Genomic DNA, 20,483 nt, shown 5'->3' on the forward strand with positions numbered 1-20,483 from the left:
CCCCAGAGCAGACTAGGGATGCGAATGACTAGTCGACTAGTTGCTCCCCCCACCCCCGTGCCTCTATCAGAAAGAGGCAGCAAGGGGGGGAAGTGGAGGGGGTACTTCAAAGTGGCAGCGCTGTGTGGAGCCTGGGGCCAGACCCTGGGCTCCATGCGGTACTGCCGCTTTGAAACACCGCACTCAGCCCGCGGCCAGCCGGTGTGTCCCCTGGCTCCATGCGGCGTTTCAAGGCGGCAGCACCGTGTGTAGTCCCCAGCTGACCCCGGGCTCCACGCAGCACTGACACCTTGAAATGCCGTGGGGAGCACAGGGCCAGTGGGGATCTGCCCCTCTGGCCCCATGCTCCCCACAGCGCTTTCGCCTTTGCATCGACTATTCGACTAGTCAATTACTCGAAATGTAACATCCCGAGAGCAGACTCGTTTCCTCTTCCTGTACGTAGTGTCAGTGCCACTAGATGGGGCAGTGCAGCCCTCCCAGAAGGTGGGTGGGTGACACTTGTCCGGCTGCTCAGGAGAGATTCAATTGCCCAGCTGATCAGCAGAGCACCCACAGATAAGTTTCGTGTTTCCACGGATGATGCCCCTTCGCACGTGCCTCGGTGCACAGAACAAAATGTATTCCCCACACGGATGGAAAAGATTAGAGGGGACATTGGTCTCCAGGTGCTCCCGGTGTCCGGCTGCCCCAGCCCTACCTCAGTTTCCCCCATGAGCAGACCAAGGAGAAAAAGTGTCCAGAGGAGAAAGAGGCAAAGACTGACATGACCAGATCCTGGTGGTGAGCTCCTGGCCCAATTTCCTGGAGGCTCATGGGGCCAGTTACATTTTGGTGTGAAACACAATCATGCCAGGCCCTACCCTGGCAGCCCGAAGAGGCAGGGGAGGAGGCTCAGCAAGGTGGATGAAGCTGAGGGTCTGCAGGGGGCCATTGGAGGGACTGGCAGAGACATTGCCCCTCGTTTGGGGAAGCAACCCCATCTTTAGCACCCCCTGCACTGCATCCCCGTGGCAAGAGCCATCTTGGCCCCCTCCTCTCCCAGCCCAGCTAGTGCCCCCTTTAGCACAACCCCCCTGGGTTAGAATGTTAACTCCCCGCCCCCCCCCCGCACCACCACACACACACACACACACACACTCCTGAGTCAGAACAGGACAGTCAGGTTTTTTCACACTCCAATGGGCTGTGATGCAAGATGCCTGGGTTCCATTCCTGGCTCTGCCACTGCCCTGCTGAGTAACCTTGGACAAGTCACTTCATCCTGCATGCCTCTGTTTCCTCTCCTGCCCTTGCTCTGTTGAGACCAGAATATCTTCCCCATGCTGCTCTGGATCTAAGTGTGCACATAACCCCACCAGTTAGCAACATCTCTCCAAGTAAATACCCCCGCCCCATTACTGAGGGATTCTAGGATGACCTCCAATCTGCTATATATTTGAGAGATTTTATAAGAACATAAGAAGGGCCATACTGGGTCAGATCTAGCCCAGTATCCTGTCTGCCGATGTGGCCAATACCAGATGCCCCAGCGGGAGGGAACAGAATAGGTAATCCTCACGTGATCCCTCTCCTGCCTCCATTTCTATCCATATGTCCCTCCATCCATTTGCAAGTCCCTTTCTTCAAGACCTCCTCCTAAACAGGAAGAGCTAGGACCACCGAATTCTGTAGGCAAGGGCAGGGTTTGGTTGTGCCAGGACAATGGGATGTGCCTGGAATGGGATTGTTTCTCATCAGACAGAAAGGGGAGGCTGTTATACTCCAGAATGGCCACAGGGGACAGCAAGCAAGCACCCCCCTGCAGAGCCTGCTCGCCCCAGAGAGTTGCGGAGCAGCTAGTGGCTGGGCAGTGCAGCCCCTGCCTTCCTGGACCAGCTGTGGGGAGAACCTAGTTGCTGCTCCCACCCTCTGCCCCTCACCCCTCACCCCATGCCCCAACTCCTCTGTACCTCCCAACCCCCTGCCCTGACAACTGCACCCCAAGCCTTGCCCCGACCCCTGCACCCCCCCCCATACCAAAGCCCCCTGCCTTGGACCCGAGCAACACCAAGTAAATCTTCTAGTGTATTTATAAGTAAAAACATGCCCCCCCAATCCCATTTCACAGCCGGTCAGAGAACGAGCTGGAGGCGTTAACAAGGGGGTTTCGATTTTGCTCATCTCCAGGAGGAAGGGAAGTCTGAGTGGAGCTGTGGGTTTGCAGGAACCCTTGGTGACCGAGGCAGGAAGTCCCCGGCCTGTGAGTAGCCAGGGGTGCCATTGCCTCGGTACGCCTCTCCCATAGTGGCGGGCAGTTCCACAGGCTCCTACGCTCGTCCCACCCCTCTGGAACTGGTGGAGTGGAGCAGGCTGTGACCGGCCCCCGGGAGGGAGGGGATCTGATATCAGGCCTGCAGCCTGAAACTGGCCCTGCCCATACGCATGGAGCCAGCTCCGCAAGCGATAACAATGGCAGCTACATCGGGCATCAGCTGCTGTCACCATGGCCTCCCCGGTCACCGTGCCCAGCTCTGCGCCATGGGCAGGGCGTGGCCTTGTGGCATTCCTGCTGCCAGAGCCACCTGGGCCCAGGAGCCCTGAGGGGCCCCCAGGTGACCGGGTGCTATACCCTGGGGAGTGCAGCTTTGCACCTGCTGCAGCTCGGCCTGGCTGGGGCTAGAAGATGGGGGAGGGGGGGTTAAAGGGACAGCACCCACAAGGGCAGACGAGGCCCCCTTGGCAGGCGAAGCAGGGACAATGCAGTGCCCGTGGCCGGGCTGGCCAGCTGCAGAGAGCCCCGGAGGCCAGGAGAGGGAATCCCACAACCCAGCGTGTGCCAGCTCCAAGAGGTGGGTGTTGGGGGAGGAGGGGGAGATCCCAAGAGCAGCTGAGCATCCCATGGCCAGCACAGCCCCTCTCCCCACCACGCGCCAGAGAAGAAGGGGCAGGGAGCGAGATCTCAGGAGGGGGGATCCCTGGCACCCTGGGGTGGGGTTCAGGGACTCTGCGCCAAGTGAAGTCAGGGGGAATGTAACCGCCAGCCCCCTCCCCCAGCCGAGCCGCAGACAGGAGCCTTGGATGGGCTGCATTAACTCAGCCTGTCAATTATTCATGGGCAGACAAAGACACCGCGATTCCCTCCCGCCCGCCTGCATTAACCAGAGGCAGCCGCCGCTTGCACCGGCTGCGCCCCAGCACCAAACAGGAGCCCCCCCTCGCAGAGCCAGCCTCGCGATCGCCGCCCCAGGGAAACCCATCACCCAGGGCCTCCCCAAGCAGGGGCCAGCCAGCCAGGGCCACCGCACACAGACACCCACCGCTCTCGGCAGGGCCTCGCGCCGTGCCCAGCGCCGTGGCTGCCTGGCACAGCTGGGAACAAACGCAGCACGAGGCAGAGGGGAAGGGGGGCAGCTTCAAAACAAAATCATCAGACCTGGACCAAGAAAGAGTTTGTTGGTTTCAAGGCCAGAAGTGAGGTCTGAGACCCTCCCCTGCACAGCACAGAGATGGGGTGGGGGAGGACCAGGAGATCTGCATTCAATTCCTGACACGGACTCCCCATGTGACTCACTCAATCACTGTGTGACTCAGTTTCCCTCATGCTGTAAAATGGGGACGAGATAAATCGGGTGGGCAGCCTACGGCCCGCGAGTCGCATGCGGCCCCTCGGGGTTCTACTCATTTGTGTACTGTTGCCCACACGCTGGTTTCCATCCGTGTCGGTTTTTAACTACCAACGTTGCTAAAGTGACACGCACGGAAAGCCAGGGCGGTGGGCTGGCTGTGAGCGCCGGGTGCTCCCGCTGCGTCCAATCAAAGCGCTGCTACCGTTCAGTCAGCCCCGCCCACACATCCTAGTGAGCAAAACTGCCCTGGCCCAGGAGACGCACTTGGCTGTGACAATCTGCGGCCAGCTGAGCCACTTGCTAGCCCAGGCTGCCCCTCGCCAAGACAAATTCTGCTGGTTTCTGTTTAGACAAGGGGTGTAAATGGTTAACTAGTGCCTGCCCAGACGGGCCCACCGTGCCGTGGGCAGGGCAATGCCAGCCTGGCCGGGCCAAAGCAGGCCCCACCCGCGGTGGCCGGTAACCAGTTAAACACATAGTTTAACCACTTAATATTGAAATGCTGTTTTACATCCCTAGTTTAGACCCGGAGCTCTGTGAGGCCGGCCTGTGCCGGGCCTGCCCTACGCCCCGCACCACCCCGAGATGGGCAGGGGCCCTGCAGCTCGTTCCAGAATACAGCACACAGGCCACTGACTTTCCCCAGCCCTATCTGCAGAGCTGTTCTCCCTCAGCCTCGGCGCTGGGCCCAGCCACTCAGGGCCAAACACCACGTGGACCTCTTGGGGCGACGTCCTGCCTCAGCCGAATGGTGGAGAATCCCACCCAGCCTGGCCTGACAGCTCAGCTGTCCCAGCTCACTCGGGCTGGGCCCCTGGGGGAGGGTGGGGCGAGAGTCACCTTCCCCCGCAGCATGGGGCTGGGGCAATTAGAACCCAGCGGCTGGAAAGTCACTTGCCTCAGTCCAGGGCAGGGATGTTAAATCTCGGTTAACAGAATAGTCGATTAGCTTCATGAATTCTTATTGGCTACTGGAATATTCTATAGTCCCTGCGCTCCAGCCTCACTCCCAAAGAGCCCCCTGCCACTCCGCACGGCTGCCTCTCTATCAGGGGCAGCAGCACTGGGTGCCAGGTGGGAGCTGGTCCGCGAGGGGAACCGGATTAAAATCCAGCTCCCCTCGCAGACCGGCTGATACAGAGGAGCAGCGTGGGGTGGCACCAGCCCTTGTCTGGGGTGGGGGCGTAAGCCAAAACTGAGCCGGGCTGCCTGCTCGCCCAGCTCCTAATACACTTTCAATGCAGAACCATAGCAGGGGTAGATCCTGCACCCGGTGCAAGCCAGGACTGAGCCAGGCTGCTGGCCAGCCTGCTAAAAAATGTACCGATTGGGGGAGTGGGAAATACGCGTAGTCTATAGCATTAACCGATAAGCTTTTGCTTATTGGTTAATCAGTTAATTGACTATTACATCGCTAGTCCAGGGGTCACAGGGGAATTTAACAGCCTGGGCCCCACAGTAGGTCAGACTGGGGGACCCTGGTGCCAGGACCGTCACGGCGTGGCCTGTGGAGATGTAGCATCTCATTTCCTAGTCTGAATTGCCCTGCACATCAACCCCCAGACCACGGTTCCTCGTCGATCTGCAGCTTCTGGAGAAGGCCCCAGATCTTGCCAACGCTCCACGGCGGAACCGTAACTTCGCTCAATAGTAACGTACAGCACCTAGCACAACGGGGCCCTTAGTCGTCCCACAACAAAGCTCAGCTCTGACAACAAGGACAAGAGACAGCAGATACGAGCAGACGGGTGAGCACTAGGAAACAATGAGACAATAGCCTCCTGGGTCAAGTTACTCACGCAGCACAGCCAACGGTGCCATTAACAAACCTGGCACATTAGAAGCCCGGGGATATTTTACAAAGCTCTCCCAGGGATATTTTCTCGCTGCTCTAGAGGCTGGTTCTTTGCTTCCTGCTTCTCTCTGCCCGGACTGTTAAAAAACAAAAAATCAATGAGGTCCCTTTCCGTTCTGCTCATGGTCAATTTCATTTGCAGGTTCTCCCTAGGGGCAAACAGCGCAACCGGACTTTATGTGAGGAGGGAGAGCTCTCCACTGCCCCTGGGTTTTGTTACAAAACCTGACACCCTGCCTGCTGCAGAGCTGCAAGCCGAGAGCCCCATGAGGATTTATTCCCTTGGGGCTCTCTGAAGGCCCAGGAGTTTGTCTGCATGAATGTGGTTTGGGGCCAGGCTGGAACAGCTAGCTTCCCTTTAAGGAGAAGTTCAGGGTAAACATTGCAGAAGCTGCTCAGAGAAACACTTTCTATCTGGATTACTTTTCAGCTCAAGATCCCATCATCCAGATCCAGGCTTTTGCTTCCCAAACACAACAGTGGGAGAGCCAGGTATTATGGATTCAAAAGTGAAACTAACTAGCCGAAGTCATGGAGGTGAATGGGCAGGAGATTCCACTGGGAGGAAGGATTCCTGGGTTCTCTTCCCAGCTCTGGGAACAGTCACCATCAGGGTTGCCTGCAAGCTGAGTGCTTGGGTGGCCACCCAGGAAAGATTCAGGTGCCGCCAAGCTGATTAGCAGAGCACCCACAGATGGTCACAGTGTGACGTGTTTCTACAGGTGGTGCACATCTGCACATGCCTCAGTGCACAGAACGAAATGTATTCTGCCCATGGCTGGAAATAATTAGAGGGAACACGGAGCACTGTGCCTCAGTTTCCCCACCAGTAAAGCCGGGGGAAAACACAGTCTAGATAAGAGCTAGGTAACGGATTTCTTATTCAGTCATTTAGCAAAATGCAAACAAGAGCAAAACCGGGCCAGAGCAATTCTTGCCATCCTGGCAGCTGGGCAAGGGAAGGGACTGCCAGTTCTGGATCAATACGGCGGCTTTAATAATTGACGGGTTGCTAACAGAGAAGGAAGGTTTTTTTAGCTTATCGATTTTTAACCTGACAGCGATCCTTTAAACAAGCAGCCAACATGACCATGGCCAGGCAAGGGCCAGAGGCAGCATGGCCAAGACACCAGGGGTTCGAGGAGCAACCAGAGCTTCCCAAGCTCAAAGCAACAGCCTGTGCTAGAAAGCCAGGGTGCCCTGGCTAGGGGCTGGGGCAGACAAGTGTCCCCTGTAACACACCCCATTGCCAGTGGGGTTTACAAAGGTACATGCAAACACAGCTATGGGCTGGGCCCTTGCCTCCTCCCCAAAGCCGGTTCCTAGCTAGGGCCGCAAACGCTTCCTGCTACTGGAAAATCTCGCTGCGGCATCCCCCAGAACGGTCGTGTTCTCCCTCAGCTGGGCCCTGCGGGCTCAAACGGGAAAACAACAAAACCACAACAACCTGGGATGCTCCCAGGGGACACGGCCAGCGCTTATCACGCCACAGAGCAACCGCTGGGGAAGTGACGGTAAGAGCGTCAGCCCCATTCCTCCATCCGGGCAGGACCAGTGCAGTGCTCTTATGAGGGAGGGTAACCCTGCAGGGCGATGCAGCATCTGACCTGTTCGCCACCCAGCTAGCACAGAACCAGGGAAGGGAGCACATGCCCCCTCCATCAGCTAGTATGGGATCAGAGGAACCTATAGGGCACTGCGTAACTAACCCATTCCCCCAGCAGGCTCCCCATGGGGAAGGTGCATCTGACCTCCACATCCTCCACAGCTAGTGCAGGATCCAGGCCGCCCGCGGGGATTTCTCCCCGGCCTCCATCCCTCGCGTAGACACCTCCAAGCAGTGTGGAGGACAGGATTCTGCTCTCACTTGTAGCGGGGCTGGCTGGGGCCCCACCGCAGGGTCTGAGCCAGGGCCCACCCGACTAGATTTACAGCTGCAGGTTGGTGCCCTTAGGGAAAGTGAGCTCTTGAACTGTGGCAAGTGGGTTTGGCGACAGGGAGAGGAGGCAGCTGGAAATACTGGGGAGGAGGGATAAAAGTGGCTCCCATCTAGTTCCGGGGAAGATCCTAGCACCCAATGCTCTCTAGGGTCAGGTCTCCTAGCACCCACAGTTCAGCTGCATCACCTAGAATCATAGAATCCTAGAGCTGGAAGAGACCTCAGGAGTCATCAAGTCCAGCCCCCTGCCCAAGCCAGGACCAATCCCAACTAAATCAACCCAGCCAGGGCCCTGTCAAGCCGAGACTTAAATACCTCTAGGGATGGAGATTCCACCACCTCCCTAGGGAACCCAGCCCAGCGCTTCCCCACCCTCCTAGGGAAATAGTTTTTCCTAATGTCCAACCTAGACCTCCCCACTGTAACTTGTGCACCTGTCTGTGGGATGGGTGGGGTGCAAGAGCCAGGGTGGCTAAATCTGCTGGGGGGAGGGGTCATCCAGTCAGCTTGTGGGTCTGGATCCTCCAAAGTGAGGCAGGCCAGAATTGGGGCGAGGGATGGGAAGAGAGGCAGAGGTTCCTGTGTGTGGATGGGCAAGGCAGGCACAAGGACTGCACAGAGATACCCAGGCTGATGAAGCTGAACTTGTAAGCAGAGTGTGTGCGCGAGAGACAAAGCCCAGCTGGCCAGGAAAAGCCTGTAGCTGCCTCCCACCCCCCATCTCTCCCGCCCCCTGGGCCAGAGGCCAACAACAGCTTTACACAACTGGCAAGAGCAGAACTTGGCCCAGCCCAGCTGGGGGCCTGCATGTCCCACCTGTGCCAGGGGTTGCCCCACACTCCCCTCACTCCATCAGGAGGGGGCAGTGGTGCAGGAGGAAGGGGCTGCCTGCTTCCTCAATGGGTGCAGGGGTTGCATATCCCAGATGTGCTGGGAGGGCCCCACAGGAACAGGCCCCACCCTCTTGCATTTTCCAGATGTGCCAGGGAGATAGGAGGTTCAACCCCTCCCCCACAGGCTCCAGATGTGCAGTGGCTCCTGACTCTCTGCGGTAGGCTTGGAACAATTAGTGTGGTCGGGGTGCCCTGCCCGACCCCCTGGTCAGGTTCCACCTCCCCCCAAATGGGGGCAGGAAGAGGGTCCAGCCACTCCCACCCCATTCTGCAGTGGTTCAGTCCCCGCCCCCGGGATGTCCCAGCTGCGCTCGGGGCTGCCCCCTGGCGGCCGGGGACCAACTGCCCGCCCCGCCGCTCTCACCTGAACCGAGTCGTTGGCCATCTCTGCCCCTCGCCTCGCACAGGCCACCGCTGCTGCTTCCTCCCGCTCCTCTTCCACTCCCCTCCTCGAGGGAAGGCTGCTGCAGCTCTCCAAGGGGCCCCTCTTCACAACCGACCCTCCATCTTCCTCGCCCTCCGGGCTGCGGGGCGTGCACCGAGCGCGGAGCCCTAGCTGCAAGCCTCCAGCCCCTGCCGGCGGGACAGGCAGGGACCAAGGAAGAGCGAGGAGCGGAGCTGCTGCTGTTGCTGCTGGGGCGGGCTCGCGCCGCTGCAGCTCCCGGGGAACGTTCTATCCCCGGCGGCTCGCGCCGCTGCAGCTCCCGGGGAACGTTCTATCCGGAGCGGCTCGCGCTGCCGCCGCGCCCCCAGCGCCCCACTCTGTCCCTCCTCCTTGGTCCCTAACTTGCCGGGCTGGTCACGTGACCGGAGTGCAGGGAGGGGGAACTGGGAGGAGGCTGCCGCTGGGCTGCAGCAGGCGGCTAATGTGGGCGGGATCCCAAGGCCGGAGACTGCGGGGGCTGCAGCTGCCGCCCGGGGTCCCTTCCCTTTCACTCCAGATTAAGGGATTAGCGGCCCAGGGCGGGGAGAGCTGAGCCACCCCCCGCTGTGGCGGCATCGCCCGGGCTGCTGCAGGAGCCTGTCCGCCGCGCGCCAAGGGGTTGCACTGGGGGATGTTGTAGTTGCATGTCTTTATGAGATGGGGGAGGGGCTCTCGGTGTCAGGGGTCGGGGTAGTGCATCGGCCCTCCCCCACCGCAGCTGCTCCTGCCAGAGCGTGATGCTGCACTGGCCCGATCGGCTTCCTTTGCTCTGCCCAGCCCCCTCCTCAGAGCCCTGCGTGACCGGCCTGACACATGGTGCGCAGATCCGATTCCACCCCATAGAGGGCAGCCCTGACCCTTGACCCAGTGGCCTCCGGTTCTCCCCGCTTCTTTCCATACGCGAACTGCCACCCTCGAACCGCCTCCAGGCTAGCCAGGATCTAACCAGGACCCCCCCTTCCCCTTTATGTACTCTCGACTCCCCCCCCCCCCCCCCCCACAGGCTGTCCAAGCTCGTGAAAGCTGAGAGCCCCTGAGCTGGTTAGTTGCACTTGAAATCAAGGACAAAAGTTTGCAATTCCCACAGGAGAAGCCAGGCTAACAACTCAGCAAGTGTTCACACTCCAATCCAGCGGCTGGGTCTATTCCAGAGCAAGCGCTGCTGCCAAGTGAATGCGAGTCCTTGAAATTTAGGTCAAAAAAACAGGGAGGAGGATTTAACCCAGTGGAAACAGCAGTGGGAATCCAGGGCTGCGTCTGAATGAAAGGAGCTTTGTGTGCGCCCCATTGGGCTGGGCAGAGGCAGGGGGAAGAAAAAGGAAATTGACGAGAAAGAGAAAGTGAAACTGACCCACTCCACTTCACGACAGCAGAGAGGGCGGATTAACATGGAAGGGGGGGGGGGGGTGTTACATAAGAACAGGCACACCGGGTCAGACCAGTGTCTTCTTGTCTACACTGCAGTCAGAGCCAAGTCTCACAGTTAATTGTTGGGGGGTGGATTAAAAATTGTTCAGACTGGGGCCTGGAGAACCCTGCCTGGGGGTGTGTGTGTCAATACCGCACTGTAGGCTATGTACCTTGATAGAACAGGGTAATCTCTAGTGCTCTACTCCCAGCTTCTGGCAGCGGGAGGAGGTTTAGGGGATGCCCAGAGCATGGGGCTGTGTCCCTGACCGTCTTGGCTGACAGCCACTGCTGGACCTGTCCTCCAGGGACTAGCCCAGTCTTTGAACCCACTTCTCCCTCTGGCAATGTCCCCTGGCAAGGAGCTCCCCAGGCTGGCGGCTGTGGTGTGTGTCGCAAAGCGCCCTGGGGTTTGTTTTAAATCAGCTGTTCATTAATTTCACTGGGTGACCCTGGTTCCTGTGTTGTGTGAAGGGATCAGTAACACCGCCCTAGTCACTTTCTCCACCCCAGCCAGGATTTTCTCATACGCCCCCTCCAGCCTCTCTTCTCCCAGCTGAGCAGTGCTAGTGGTTGGACTCTCTCCTTGTAGGGAAGCTGTGTCCCACCCCCTGTTTTGTGGCCTGTCTCTGTATCATAAGAACATAAGAACGGCCGTACTAGGTCAGACCAAAGGTCCATCTAGCCCAGTATCCTGTCTGCCGCCAGTGGCCAGCACCAGGTGCCCCAGAGAGGGTGGACCGAAGACAATGATCAAGCGATTTGTCTCCTGCCATCCCTCTCCAGCCTCTGACAAACAGAGGCCAGGGACACCAATTCTATCCCCTGGCTAATAGCCTTTTATGGACCTAACCTCCAGGAAATTATCTAGCTTCTCTTTAAACTCTGTTATAGTCCTAGCCTTCACAGCCTCCTCTGGCAAGGAGTTCCACAGGTTGACTACACGCTGTGTGAAGAAGAACTTTCTTTTATTAGTTTGAATATCTTCCCCTATTCTGCCAGATCTTTGTGGAGAGAGTCCCTAGAACTGCAGGGCAGACTGTATCCCAGCTGTGGGGGCACGGCAAATGGATGTGGTGTTCTGCTCTCCTTGGCACTGGGGAGTCCTCAGCTGGGATGCTGAATCCAGTTCTGGGCATCACATTGTGGGAAAGATCTGGTCTTGCCACTTTGTCCAGAGAAAAGCAACAAACGTGATCAAAGGTTTAGAAAACCTGGCCTGTGAGGAGGGGTTGAAAGACCTTGGTGTGTTTAAGCAGGAGCAGAAAGGGGGTGGGGAGGGGCTGATGACAATCTACAAATGTGTCCAAAGTTGTTACAAAGAGGCGATGACCAGCTGTGCGCTGTGGGAGCTGAATTAGGACAAGGCGCAAACAGGCTTTGTCTGCAGCAGAGGAAATATAGGTTAGATACAGGAAAAGCATCCCCACTGTCAGGAGGGGTCAGCACAGAGCCAAGTGACCTAGCACACAGGTTGGACGTACCCCGGTCAGGGCTGGGCTGCGGTTACTGGGTCCTGTCTCAGCAGGGGGATGAACGAGCGACCCCACAAAGTGCCTTCCAGCCCAACATTTCTATGATTCAGTGAGTGAAATGGATGAGAGAGAACAGAACAAATGGGCCGTGGGCCTGATCCTGGCAGCATGAGTGTCCTTACCCATGTCAGAATAATATCAGTATATCAGGAGGCACTTTACCAGGTCAGTATCATCATCCCTGTTTTACGCATGGGGAAACTGAGGCACAGAGGGATGACAGCAGTGTTCCATGTAAGCTGAGCACTTGGGTGGCCACCCAGGAGAGATTCAAATACTGCCCAGGTGATTAGCAGAGCACCCACCACGGGCAGCATGTTTCTATTGGTGGTGCACATCTGCACATGCCTTGTGCACATTACAAAATTTATTCTGCACAAGGAATGGAAAAACTAAGAGGGAACATTGGGTGATGGGACTTGGCCATGGTGACCTGGTAGCAGAGCCCCAGCATCCAGCTCTTTGGAATCCCAGTCCAGTGCATCATCTACTAGCCAGTGGGATGCCCCCGGAAACAAGACCAGCCATGGTCTGGCTCCCTGCCTCTCCTCTTCCCCCCCAAGGCCCTGCTCTCTGGCAAGACCACAAGTTGGAGGAGCCCAGGTTGGTGAAAAGTGGCCCAGGCGTCTGTTGGAAGCAATGTCTCTCCACCCCCTGGATGGGCTTTCCAGGGGACAGAGACACAAGCTGGGGGCTGTTCACAGCCCCAGTACCACCCCAGCAAGTGGGGGGGCCAGGGACCCCTTCCCATCTCCAGCCTGCTGACTGACTGGAGGAGGCAGCCTCAAGGGAAGAAGAGAGGCAGGAATGGGGCTACAGAGGGGGTGAGACTTCACATCTCCCACTTTTTAGGATGAATCCATCACCCATGGCTCCAACTGCCTAATCTACTATATTTGAGAGAGTCTGTCTGTCTGTGTGTCTGTCTGTCTGTTCAAGAACTCTTCCTACACGGTAAGAGCTAGGACCACCACATTCATCATACAGCCTGCTCTTCTCATAACTTAAAGTTTGGTTGTTCCAGGACAATGGGATGTGCCTGGAATGGGACTGCCTCTCCTAAAACCATTCAGAAAAGAGACAGAATCATCACGCAAGTGAAAGGGGCTGGCTAGGGGCACCCCCCACCCCATCCAGGACTGCCTTAGCCCTGAGCTTCCAACCCTCCAGGTGCCCTTTGCAGGGAAGTGGTGCTGAAGTCTTTCCCACCCCAGCTCTCCTCACATCACAATAGCTCCGTGATTGTGATGTGAGGAGAGCTGGGGGGGGGGGTCTGAGCCCCCACTCCTTGCCCTGCCATGTGTGAGATCAAAGCAAAGGGACACCTGTGTACGGCGAAGGAGCCAGGCCGCCTGGCTTTGCAGTCCTGCAGGTTGTGGCAAGAGCCGGGCCTAGGGGAATTCTTCCCCTCGCTGCCTAATGCAGGAGCTGGGGCACACAGAGCCATGCGGGGCAGGCTGACACTGAAGCAAAGCAGGGAGTTAAACCCGTAGCTTCCCCGGGCAAGGCCAGAACCGCGGGCCACAGCTGGGGTCTGTGCAGCACCCAGCACCGGGGGCAGCGGCACTTCCAGTGACATGTTATAAACCATCTGACGCAGTTTTATTGTCTGGTTATGTTTCCTATGCGCATGCTGGGCCCAGGGAGCACCCCCGCAGGGAGCAGCCCAGCCGGGGTCAATACACAGACCCGCCGTTCCCTCCCCACCCTGCTCAGGGAAGGACAGTGGTGGAGCCCACCCGCGGGGATTTCTCTTCAAAGGGTCCCGCTACCCCCTCCCAGGTTTCAGAGCTGTTGGAGCCATCACAGGGCACTATGCCAGGGGGAGGGGCTTAGCGCCTCCATGCACAGCTGTTACAGCGACAGCCTAGGGTGTGTTATCGCCCTGCCCAGCCCCGAGCGCGGCACCTCACTCCTCTCCGGCTCTCCCCTTTGCTTCCTCCTCACCTCTGAGCCTTTCCTCCCTCTGTGACGTGTTTGTGTGACTGCGGCCAGTGATGGACTTAGAGCAGCGCTCCGCAAGCTTTTTAACCACCAGGTCACTGCTTCGATTGAAGTGCAATGTAAGATCCACCCCAAACGCAAATACCTTTGCTCCACTTCCTTCCCGCCCCTTCTTTGAGGCCCCGCCCCTGCTCCACCCCTTCTCTGAGGCCTCACTCTGCTCACTCCATCCTCCTCCCGCCCCCATTCTCACTCACTTACACCAGGCTGGGGGAGGGGTTTGGGGTGCAGGCTCTGCTCTTGGGCCAAGGGGTTTGGAGTGTGAGAGGGGCTCTGGGCTTAGCCCAGGGTGGGGGATTGGGATCCAGGAGGGGGTTCAGGGCGCAAGCTGTGGGAAGGAGGTTGGGTGCAGGAGGAGACACGTCTCAGGCAGGAGGTTGGGTGCAGGAGGAGGTTCAGAGCTGGGACAGGGGTCCAGGAAGCAGGCTCTGGCTGGACACCATTTAACTGAGATGGCTTCTGGGTAATGGAGCAGTGGGGTTAAGGCGGCTCACTCCTGCCTGGCCCTGCGCCACTCCTGAAAGCAGCCGGCACGTACAGCGATGGCTCCATGGCGCCAGGCGCTGCCCCTCATCTACAGGCACTGAGCCCACAGCATCTACTGGCCACGGCTCCCCATTACTGATCAATGGGAGCGGCAGGAGTGGTGTCTGCAGGCAAGGACGGCATGTGGAGCCCCCCTGCTCTGCCTCTCTTAGGGGCCACACGGACATGCCAGCCACTTCCAGGAGCAGCAACTACCACAGGGATAACTACTCCAGCCATGACAGGTTTGCCATGTTAGAGCTCACTACTCAAAGAATTACATTTCAGCGTAAGAGAGAAATGAAAGTTCTGAAATGCACAGAGCAGTCAAAACCCAAACTAACCCACTTTGCATGCAGAACGAGAAGTAACAACAATCCCCCACGTGCGTGTTGGGTCTGGAGATGAGAGGGGACAACGCGTGTGTTTGTGAGAATGACAGATACACACAGTGTGTGAGAGACAGAGATTTGCATTGCCAAACTCCCTCCATCCCCGTCACTCTGTGCGAAGACAGGGTACAGAAGTAGGGGTGGCGGGGACACCCTGACATCAGTGCCCCCTCTATACTCCCTCCCACACTCTGTACAGCAAACAGGAGGCTCCGGGGGGGCAGTTCCAAGGCAGAGGGCAGGAGCAGCATGACAGTGGGGGAGGGGAAGGGGGAGGGGGAGGGGGAGGGGGAGGGGCAAATGAAGAACCAGCCCTTGACAGCTTCCTGGCCAAACCAGTCAGGATCACCTGTCAGAGTCTCCAAGATCTACTGGTAGATCCCAATCTACTGGTTGGTGACCATTGACTTAGAGCATTCAGGGATCACCCACCACCTACCACCCCATGTGTGCTCGCTCCCTCCCTCCCCATAGTATCTATCTGCTCATCCCCCTGCGCCTCTCTCCTCTGATCCATCTGTTACCCATCCCCATGCACCCCACCTGCCTGCCTATCTATCTATCTATCTATCTATCTATCTATCTATCTATCTATCTATCTATCTATCTATCTATCCAGGCATCCCTATACAGCCTATCAATCAATCTATAGATCTAAACATATGAACTGCCATACTGGGTCAAAACAAAGGTCCATCTAGCCCCGTATCCTGTCTTCTGACAGTAGCCAATGCCAGGTGCCCCAAGGACAGCATGTGGAGATCCCCTGCTCTGCCTCTCTCAGGGGCCGCATGGACATGCCAGCCACTTCCAGGAATGAACAGAACAGATAATCAAGTGATTCATCCTCAGTCACCAATTCCCAGCTTCTGACAAACAGAAGCTAGGGACACCATTCCTAGCCATCCTAGCTAATAGCCATTGATGGACCTAACCTCAATGAATTTATCTCTTTTTGAACCTTGTTCAAGTCCTGGCCTTCACAACACCCTGTGGCAAGGAGTTCCACAGGTTGACTGTGCATTGTGTGCAGAAATACTTCCTTTTGTTTGTTTTAAATCTATCTATCTATCTATCTATCTATCTATCTATCTATCTATCTATCTCCTCCACCCCCGCCCCCTCCACACACCCCTCTCCCTCTCCTGGTCTCTATGCCCTAGCATCAAAATACAAGTTTCCTTGTTCAGAGCATTCCCGCCCATTGCCCAGCTGTAGTCTTTTCTAGCGCAGCCGCACCCTCTGCTGGCCAGTCCCCTCTACTGCGGGCCCCACCATTTATGTCTTTTTCTTTAACCCACCCGGTTTCCTGGTTTATTTGGTTGTTTCAGGGCAATATATGATGCCCCCTGCCGTGGCACTGGGCAGAAACACCTCCCAGAAGTGGCCCACCTATGGGTGGACCTGTGCCATTTTGGTGGGTATAGACTGTTGGGTGCAGGGGGATGTAGCTGCGTTGGCCCCAGGAGATTAGAGTTGGGGAGGGTGAGGTCACAGCGCCCAGCTGCCCACACCACCATGTGGGGTACTGGGGCAGCACTGACAGCCAGGGGAGAGACCCCCGCACTCTGCAGCACAGAGCCCACAGGCACTGAACTGGGCCATTGGGTTCCAGGGATAGCGCCCCCTGCTGAGCCCCGCCTTGCCTCCTGCAGCACAGCACCCCCTGCTGGGTCTCCCACCTGGCTCCCTGTTGCACAGTGGCCCCTGCTGAGCCCTGCCTGTCTCCCTGCCCCATGCACCCCCTGCTGAGCCTCTGCCCTGCTCTCTGCCCCTTAGCGCCCCCTGCTGTTCCCCATCCTGCTCCCTGCAGCACAGAGCCCCCTACCAACATCCCTTCTCTGCAGACATATTTAAAGCCTGATGATAGAGTTAGTTCCCTCCCCAACCCACATCCACATTGTCTGCTTCGTTTGATAAGGATCCCCCCTGTTTACACGTTGCCCATCATTGTACCATATGCCCAACATTCCTGCGTAGGGGGGAGCATATGGGATTCTGGCACAGAGAGTCGCCAGATGGGCTCCCACCCATGAGGCTGCAGCAAAGAACCATCAAACCAACGCAGGCCACATGAGATCTACGCTGCTCATGTAACAAAGGGAGAGGGAAAATCTGTGGGGCCTGTGTTGGCTCCATGCTGGTGATTGTTCAAAGAGGGGGCTGCATGGGAGCAGGGGGGAGGTTTTCATTGGGATCCTAAAACATTTTTCTGCCTGTCTCTAAAACCAGTGCCATAGTGCAGTGTGGGGCAGTGCTGTGCTGCAGGGAGCGAAATAGAAGCTCAGCAGGGGTGCTGTGCTGCAGGGATCAGGGTACGGGCTCAGCAGGGGGCGCTGTGCTGCAGGCGTGAGAGGGAGGCTCAGTAAAGGGGGCTGTGCTGCAAGGAGCAGATGGAAAGGATCAGTAGGGGGCGCTGTGCAGCAAGGAGCAGGTGGAAAGGATCAGTAGGGGGCGCTGTGCTGCAAGGAGCAGCGTGGAAAGGATCAGTAGGGGGCGCTGTGCAGCAAGGAGCAGGGTGGAAAGGATCAATAGGGGGCGCTGTGCTGCAAGGAGCAGGGTGGAAAGGATCAGTAGGGGGCGCTGTGCTGCAAGGAGCAGGGTGGAAAGGATCAGTAGGGGGCGCTGTGCTGCAAGGAGCAGGGTGGAAAGGATAGGGGGCGCTGTGCTGCAAGGAGCAGGTGGAAAGGATCAATAGGGGCACTGTGCTGCAAGGAGCAGGGTGGAAAGGATCAGTAGGGGGCGTTGTGCTGCAAGAAGCAGGGTGGAAAGGATCAGTAGGGGGCGCTGTGCTGCAAGGAGCAGGGTGGAAAGGATCAGTAGGGGGCGCTCTTCCCTGGCACTCAGCACTTACCTCAATGTCAGTGGACCCAGGTCAATATGCCATAAACTGCTGGGACTGGCTGGCTGAGGTGTGCATGGAGATTCCTGGTCTTCGACTGGATGGGTGCTGACATCATAACAGTCCCGGGCAGAGGGTGATGCTGCAGGTGCTTCTCTGCCTCTGTAATACACGAGAGTTTCTGGGGGCACTGCTGAGAGGGCCAATTCAGGGCGAATTGCTTGGAGACAGAGCTACTTACAGCTTAAGTCTGGGAGTCCTTCACTATAAGGCACCAGCCAATCACAAAGAGCAGTTCTATTCACCGTACTGGCCAGCAAGAAGTCCTACATGCAATTTCCTTAGACACTCCAGTGCTCCTGTGCCACCACCAGCACCGCTCCAAGCACAGATGAGAGGTTATGAAAACTAATCTCGCCAAATCAAAATGGGTTTTCTGACCGCAAAGGACCAGCCACATTCCCAGCTCACTTTAGATCAGGGCTACTCAACTTTGGAAGCTCTGGGGGCCACAAAAATACTCCCAGCACATGCTGAGGGCCGCAAGTTAAGTGTAGTCGCAAATAGCTTCTTTCACACCGATTAAGTGCAAAGTGCACACTGATGCATACAAAGATTAAGGCAAGACTACACAATTTGCAGGCCCCACTTAAGTCTGTTCTGCTGATACTAATCAAATGCAATATTTACCCGATTTCCACCCACATGACCGCACTTTTAATGAGAACTTTTAAAAAGAAAAAGTTATATCCCAGTGTTTTGCGTGTTTAGCTTGAAGCTTCAGGTTGTGCACTTCTCAGAGTGATTTCACTCAGAAAAAGTTTCCAAACCAGAATGCTCCAACCTGTGGTCGGAGGGGAGCTAGACGAGTCATGCCGGACACAAGAGGCAAAAAAGGACAGGTGCTCCGGAGCCCCATCCTGGATTCTCAGCAGGGATGATGTCCCAGTGGAGGCCATGTTCAAAGGATCCCACCCACAAGCCACATGTTGAGCCCTGTGTACACCCAAACCGCACCGCGGACCGCAAACAAACAGGCTGCAGGCTGCATGGTGAGTAGCCATGCGTTAGACTGACATTACCCAAAAAGCATGCTGTGCCAGTCCTTTTGAATCTAAAATCTAAAGGGTTATCAATAACAAGAAATGGTGAGAGCTACAACTCTTAAAGGAATCAAATGCATGCACCAGTGGCAAAGTGTTTGGGGCAAGCTTGAAGCAGAGGTGAATAATCTGCTGTTTTAAATCAAGTCTCTGGAAGACACCCACTCAAGGGTCAACCATCCCTTCAAGCTTCAGTTCCTAGCAAAGCCCCTCCACAGGTGAGACGCTAGAATAAAGACAAATGGGCTTTGTCTACACAGCTGGCTTTTGCCAGCAGAGAGTATGCAAATGAAGTGCTGATTAGCATTTTGTCCTGCTTTATTTGCATAATCGATTCAAGCTGTTTTTGCGCAAGGGATTTTTGCGCAGAAACAAGCAGTGTGGACGTTTCCTTTTTGTGCAAAAACCCCTTTTTGCTTGTTAGTGCGCAAAAACCCCTTGCGCAAAAACGGTTTGAATCGATTATGCAAATGAAGTGTGACAAAATGCTAATCAGCACTTCATTTGCAAACTCCAGGGCTCTTTTTATATCATAGGCCACAATGAAGGATGCTCATGGCTCTCAGCGGGAAAATGCAGCTACAAAATGCAGTTTGTCACCTAAGCACGGCCCCTGTCCATGCAGGACTCAGTCCTTTTTAGGCAGCTACCATGGTCCAAATTCCAGATTGGAGGTTTGCAGGAAAGTCCATTGAATGCAATTGGTGCTTCCCATGCTTCATTGTCCCAATCAACCTGAGAAGCCTTTCTCACACACACACACACACACACACACACACACACACACACACACACACATACACACACAAATATACCTGCCCACAAACACACACACACACACACACACACACACACACACACACACACACAAATATGATACCTGCCCACAAATAGCATAAACAGAATCAGTGAATCATTAGCTTTCTATAGACACCTCACGTGGCCCACTTTATACAAGATTTAATGCAAACATCTAGCAGTGGTTGCAACAATCACCTGTACGGACATATCACACTCCAGTAACAGTGCAGCCTCTTGGGACCCAATTCCGCTGGAGCGAACCTACAGATGCTACAGCCATGTGAATTGATCCCGATGCCATGGGGCGCCTGTCCCTACATAGACCCTTGTTCCCTTGCTCTGTCACTCGCTTTGCTCCACCACTGTCTCATGTCCATGACTGTCCTGGCATTTCCCTCTTCCTGGATGCAAATGGGACCGTGCAGGAATTGTGCCCTACCAGTTAATACTCCATTTAGAGGTGTGGTGCAGAGAAGGGCGGGGAGAAGATGGGGGCTGCTACAGACCAGTCCTGGAAGGACAGGGAGGCAAAAACATTCAGACAAAAGGGAAGGGAGCAGCTGTAGAAAAGGGATGAATTTTGTGTGCCCTGCAGTATCTCAGAGCAGTTTTTCTCAACCTTTTTTTTATAAAGTACCCCCTTAAAAAAAATAAGTACCCCCAGTGCTTACAGTTTTCAGACACACAATTTTTTTTCTACCATTTTAACACATTTGTTTAAAAAACTTAATCATAGCCGGGCGGGTGATGACATTTTTGGGTGTAAAAAGTACAAAAATAATAAAGCGCTGTACAACTTAAAACAAAAATTCAGTTTTCTCCAAATTTCAGTTGTGTTGATGTAGCCCCCGACTTCTCTCGAGTACTCCTAAGGGAACTCGTACCACTGGTTGAGAAACACTGTCTCAGAGTATAGCCCAGTACTACAGTACAGCCGCTCCTCGAGTTGCGAACGGTTGAGTTATGACCATTTGCTCCAAAGCTCCTATGGAGCGGTCGTAAAGGCGGTCCCCTTACGAACAGCGCGGTCACGTGTAACTCAATGGGGTCCAAGTTACGAACAGATCGAGTTATGGCCAAGTGTTTGGTCCGTAAGTCGTTCGTAACTCGGGGAGAGGCTGTAGAGCTACCCCGAGGGGCTTGTTGGAGATGACT

General features: G+C 56.1%; 1 protein-coding gene across 2 annotated transcripts in view; it reads right to left on the reverse strand.

Moving 5' to 3' along the window:
• The window catches only part of PKN1 (protein kinase N1), a 55,493-nt gene extending 46,178 nt beyond the window's left edge, over positions 1–9,315 (reverse strand). Inside the window, exons 1-2 of one of the 2 annotated variants that reach the window (XM_089774825.1) lie at positions 8,660–9,315; positions 5,438–5,540 (exon numbers count right to left, since the gene is read on the reverse strand). In XM_089774825.1, the coding sequence (XP_089630951.1) occupies positions 5,438–5,446 (9 nt within the window). In that variant the 5' untranslated portion in view covers positions 5,447–5,540; positions 8,660–9,315. The remainder of the gene's footprint in view (positions 1–5,437; positions 5,541–8,659) is intronic. The other variant, XM_075902233.2, reaches the window with a different exon arrangement.
• Between the last annotated feature and the right edge of the window lie 11,168 nt (positions 9,316–20,483).

The sequence above is a fragment of the Pelodiscus sinensis genome, chromosome 31 (genome assembly GCF_052426305.1).
Source record: "Pelodiscus sinensis isolate ZL-2025 chromosome 31, ASM5242630v1, whole genome shotgun sequence".
In the NCBI taxonomy this organism is placed as follows: Eukaryota; Metazoa; Chordata; order Testudines; family Trionychidae; genus Pelodiscus; species Pelodiscus sinensis.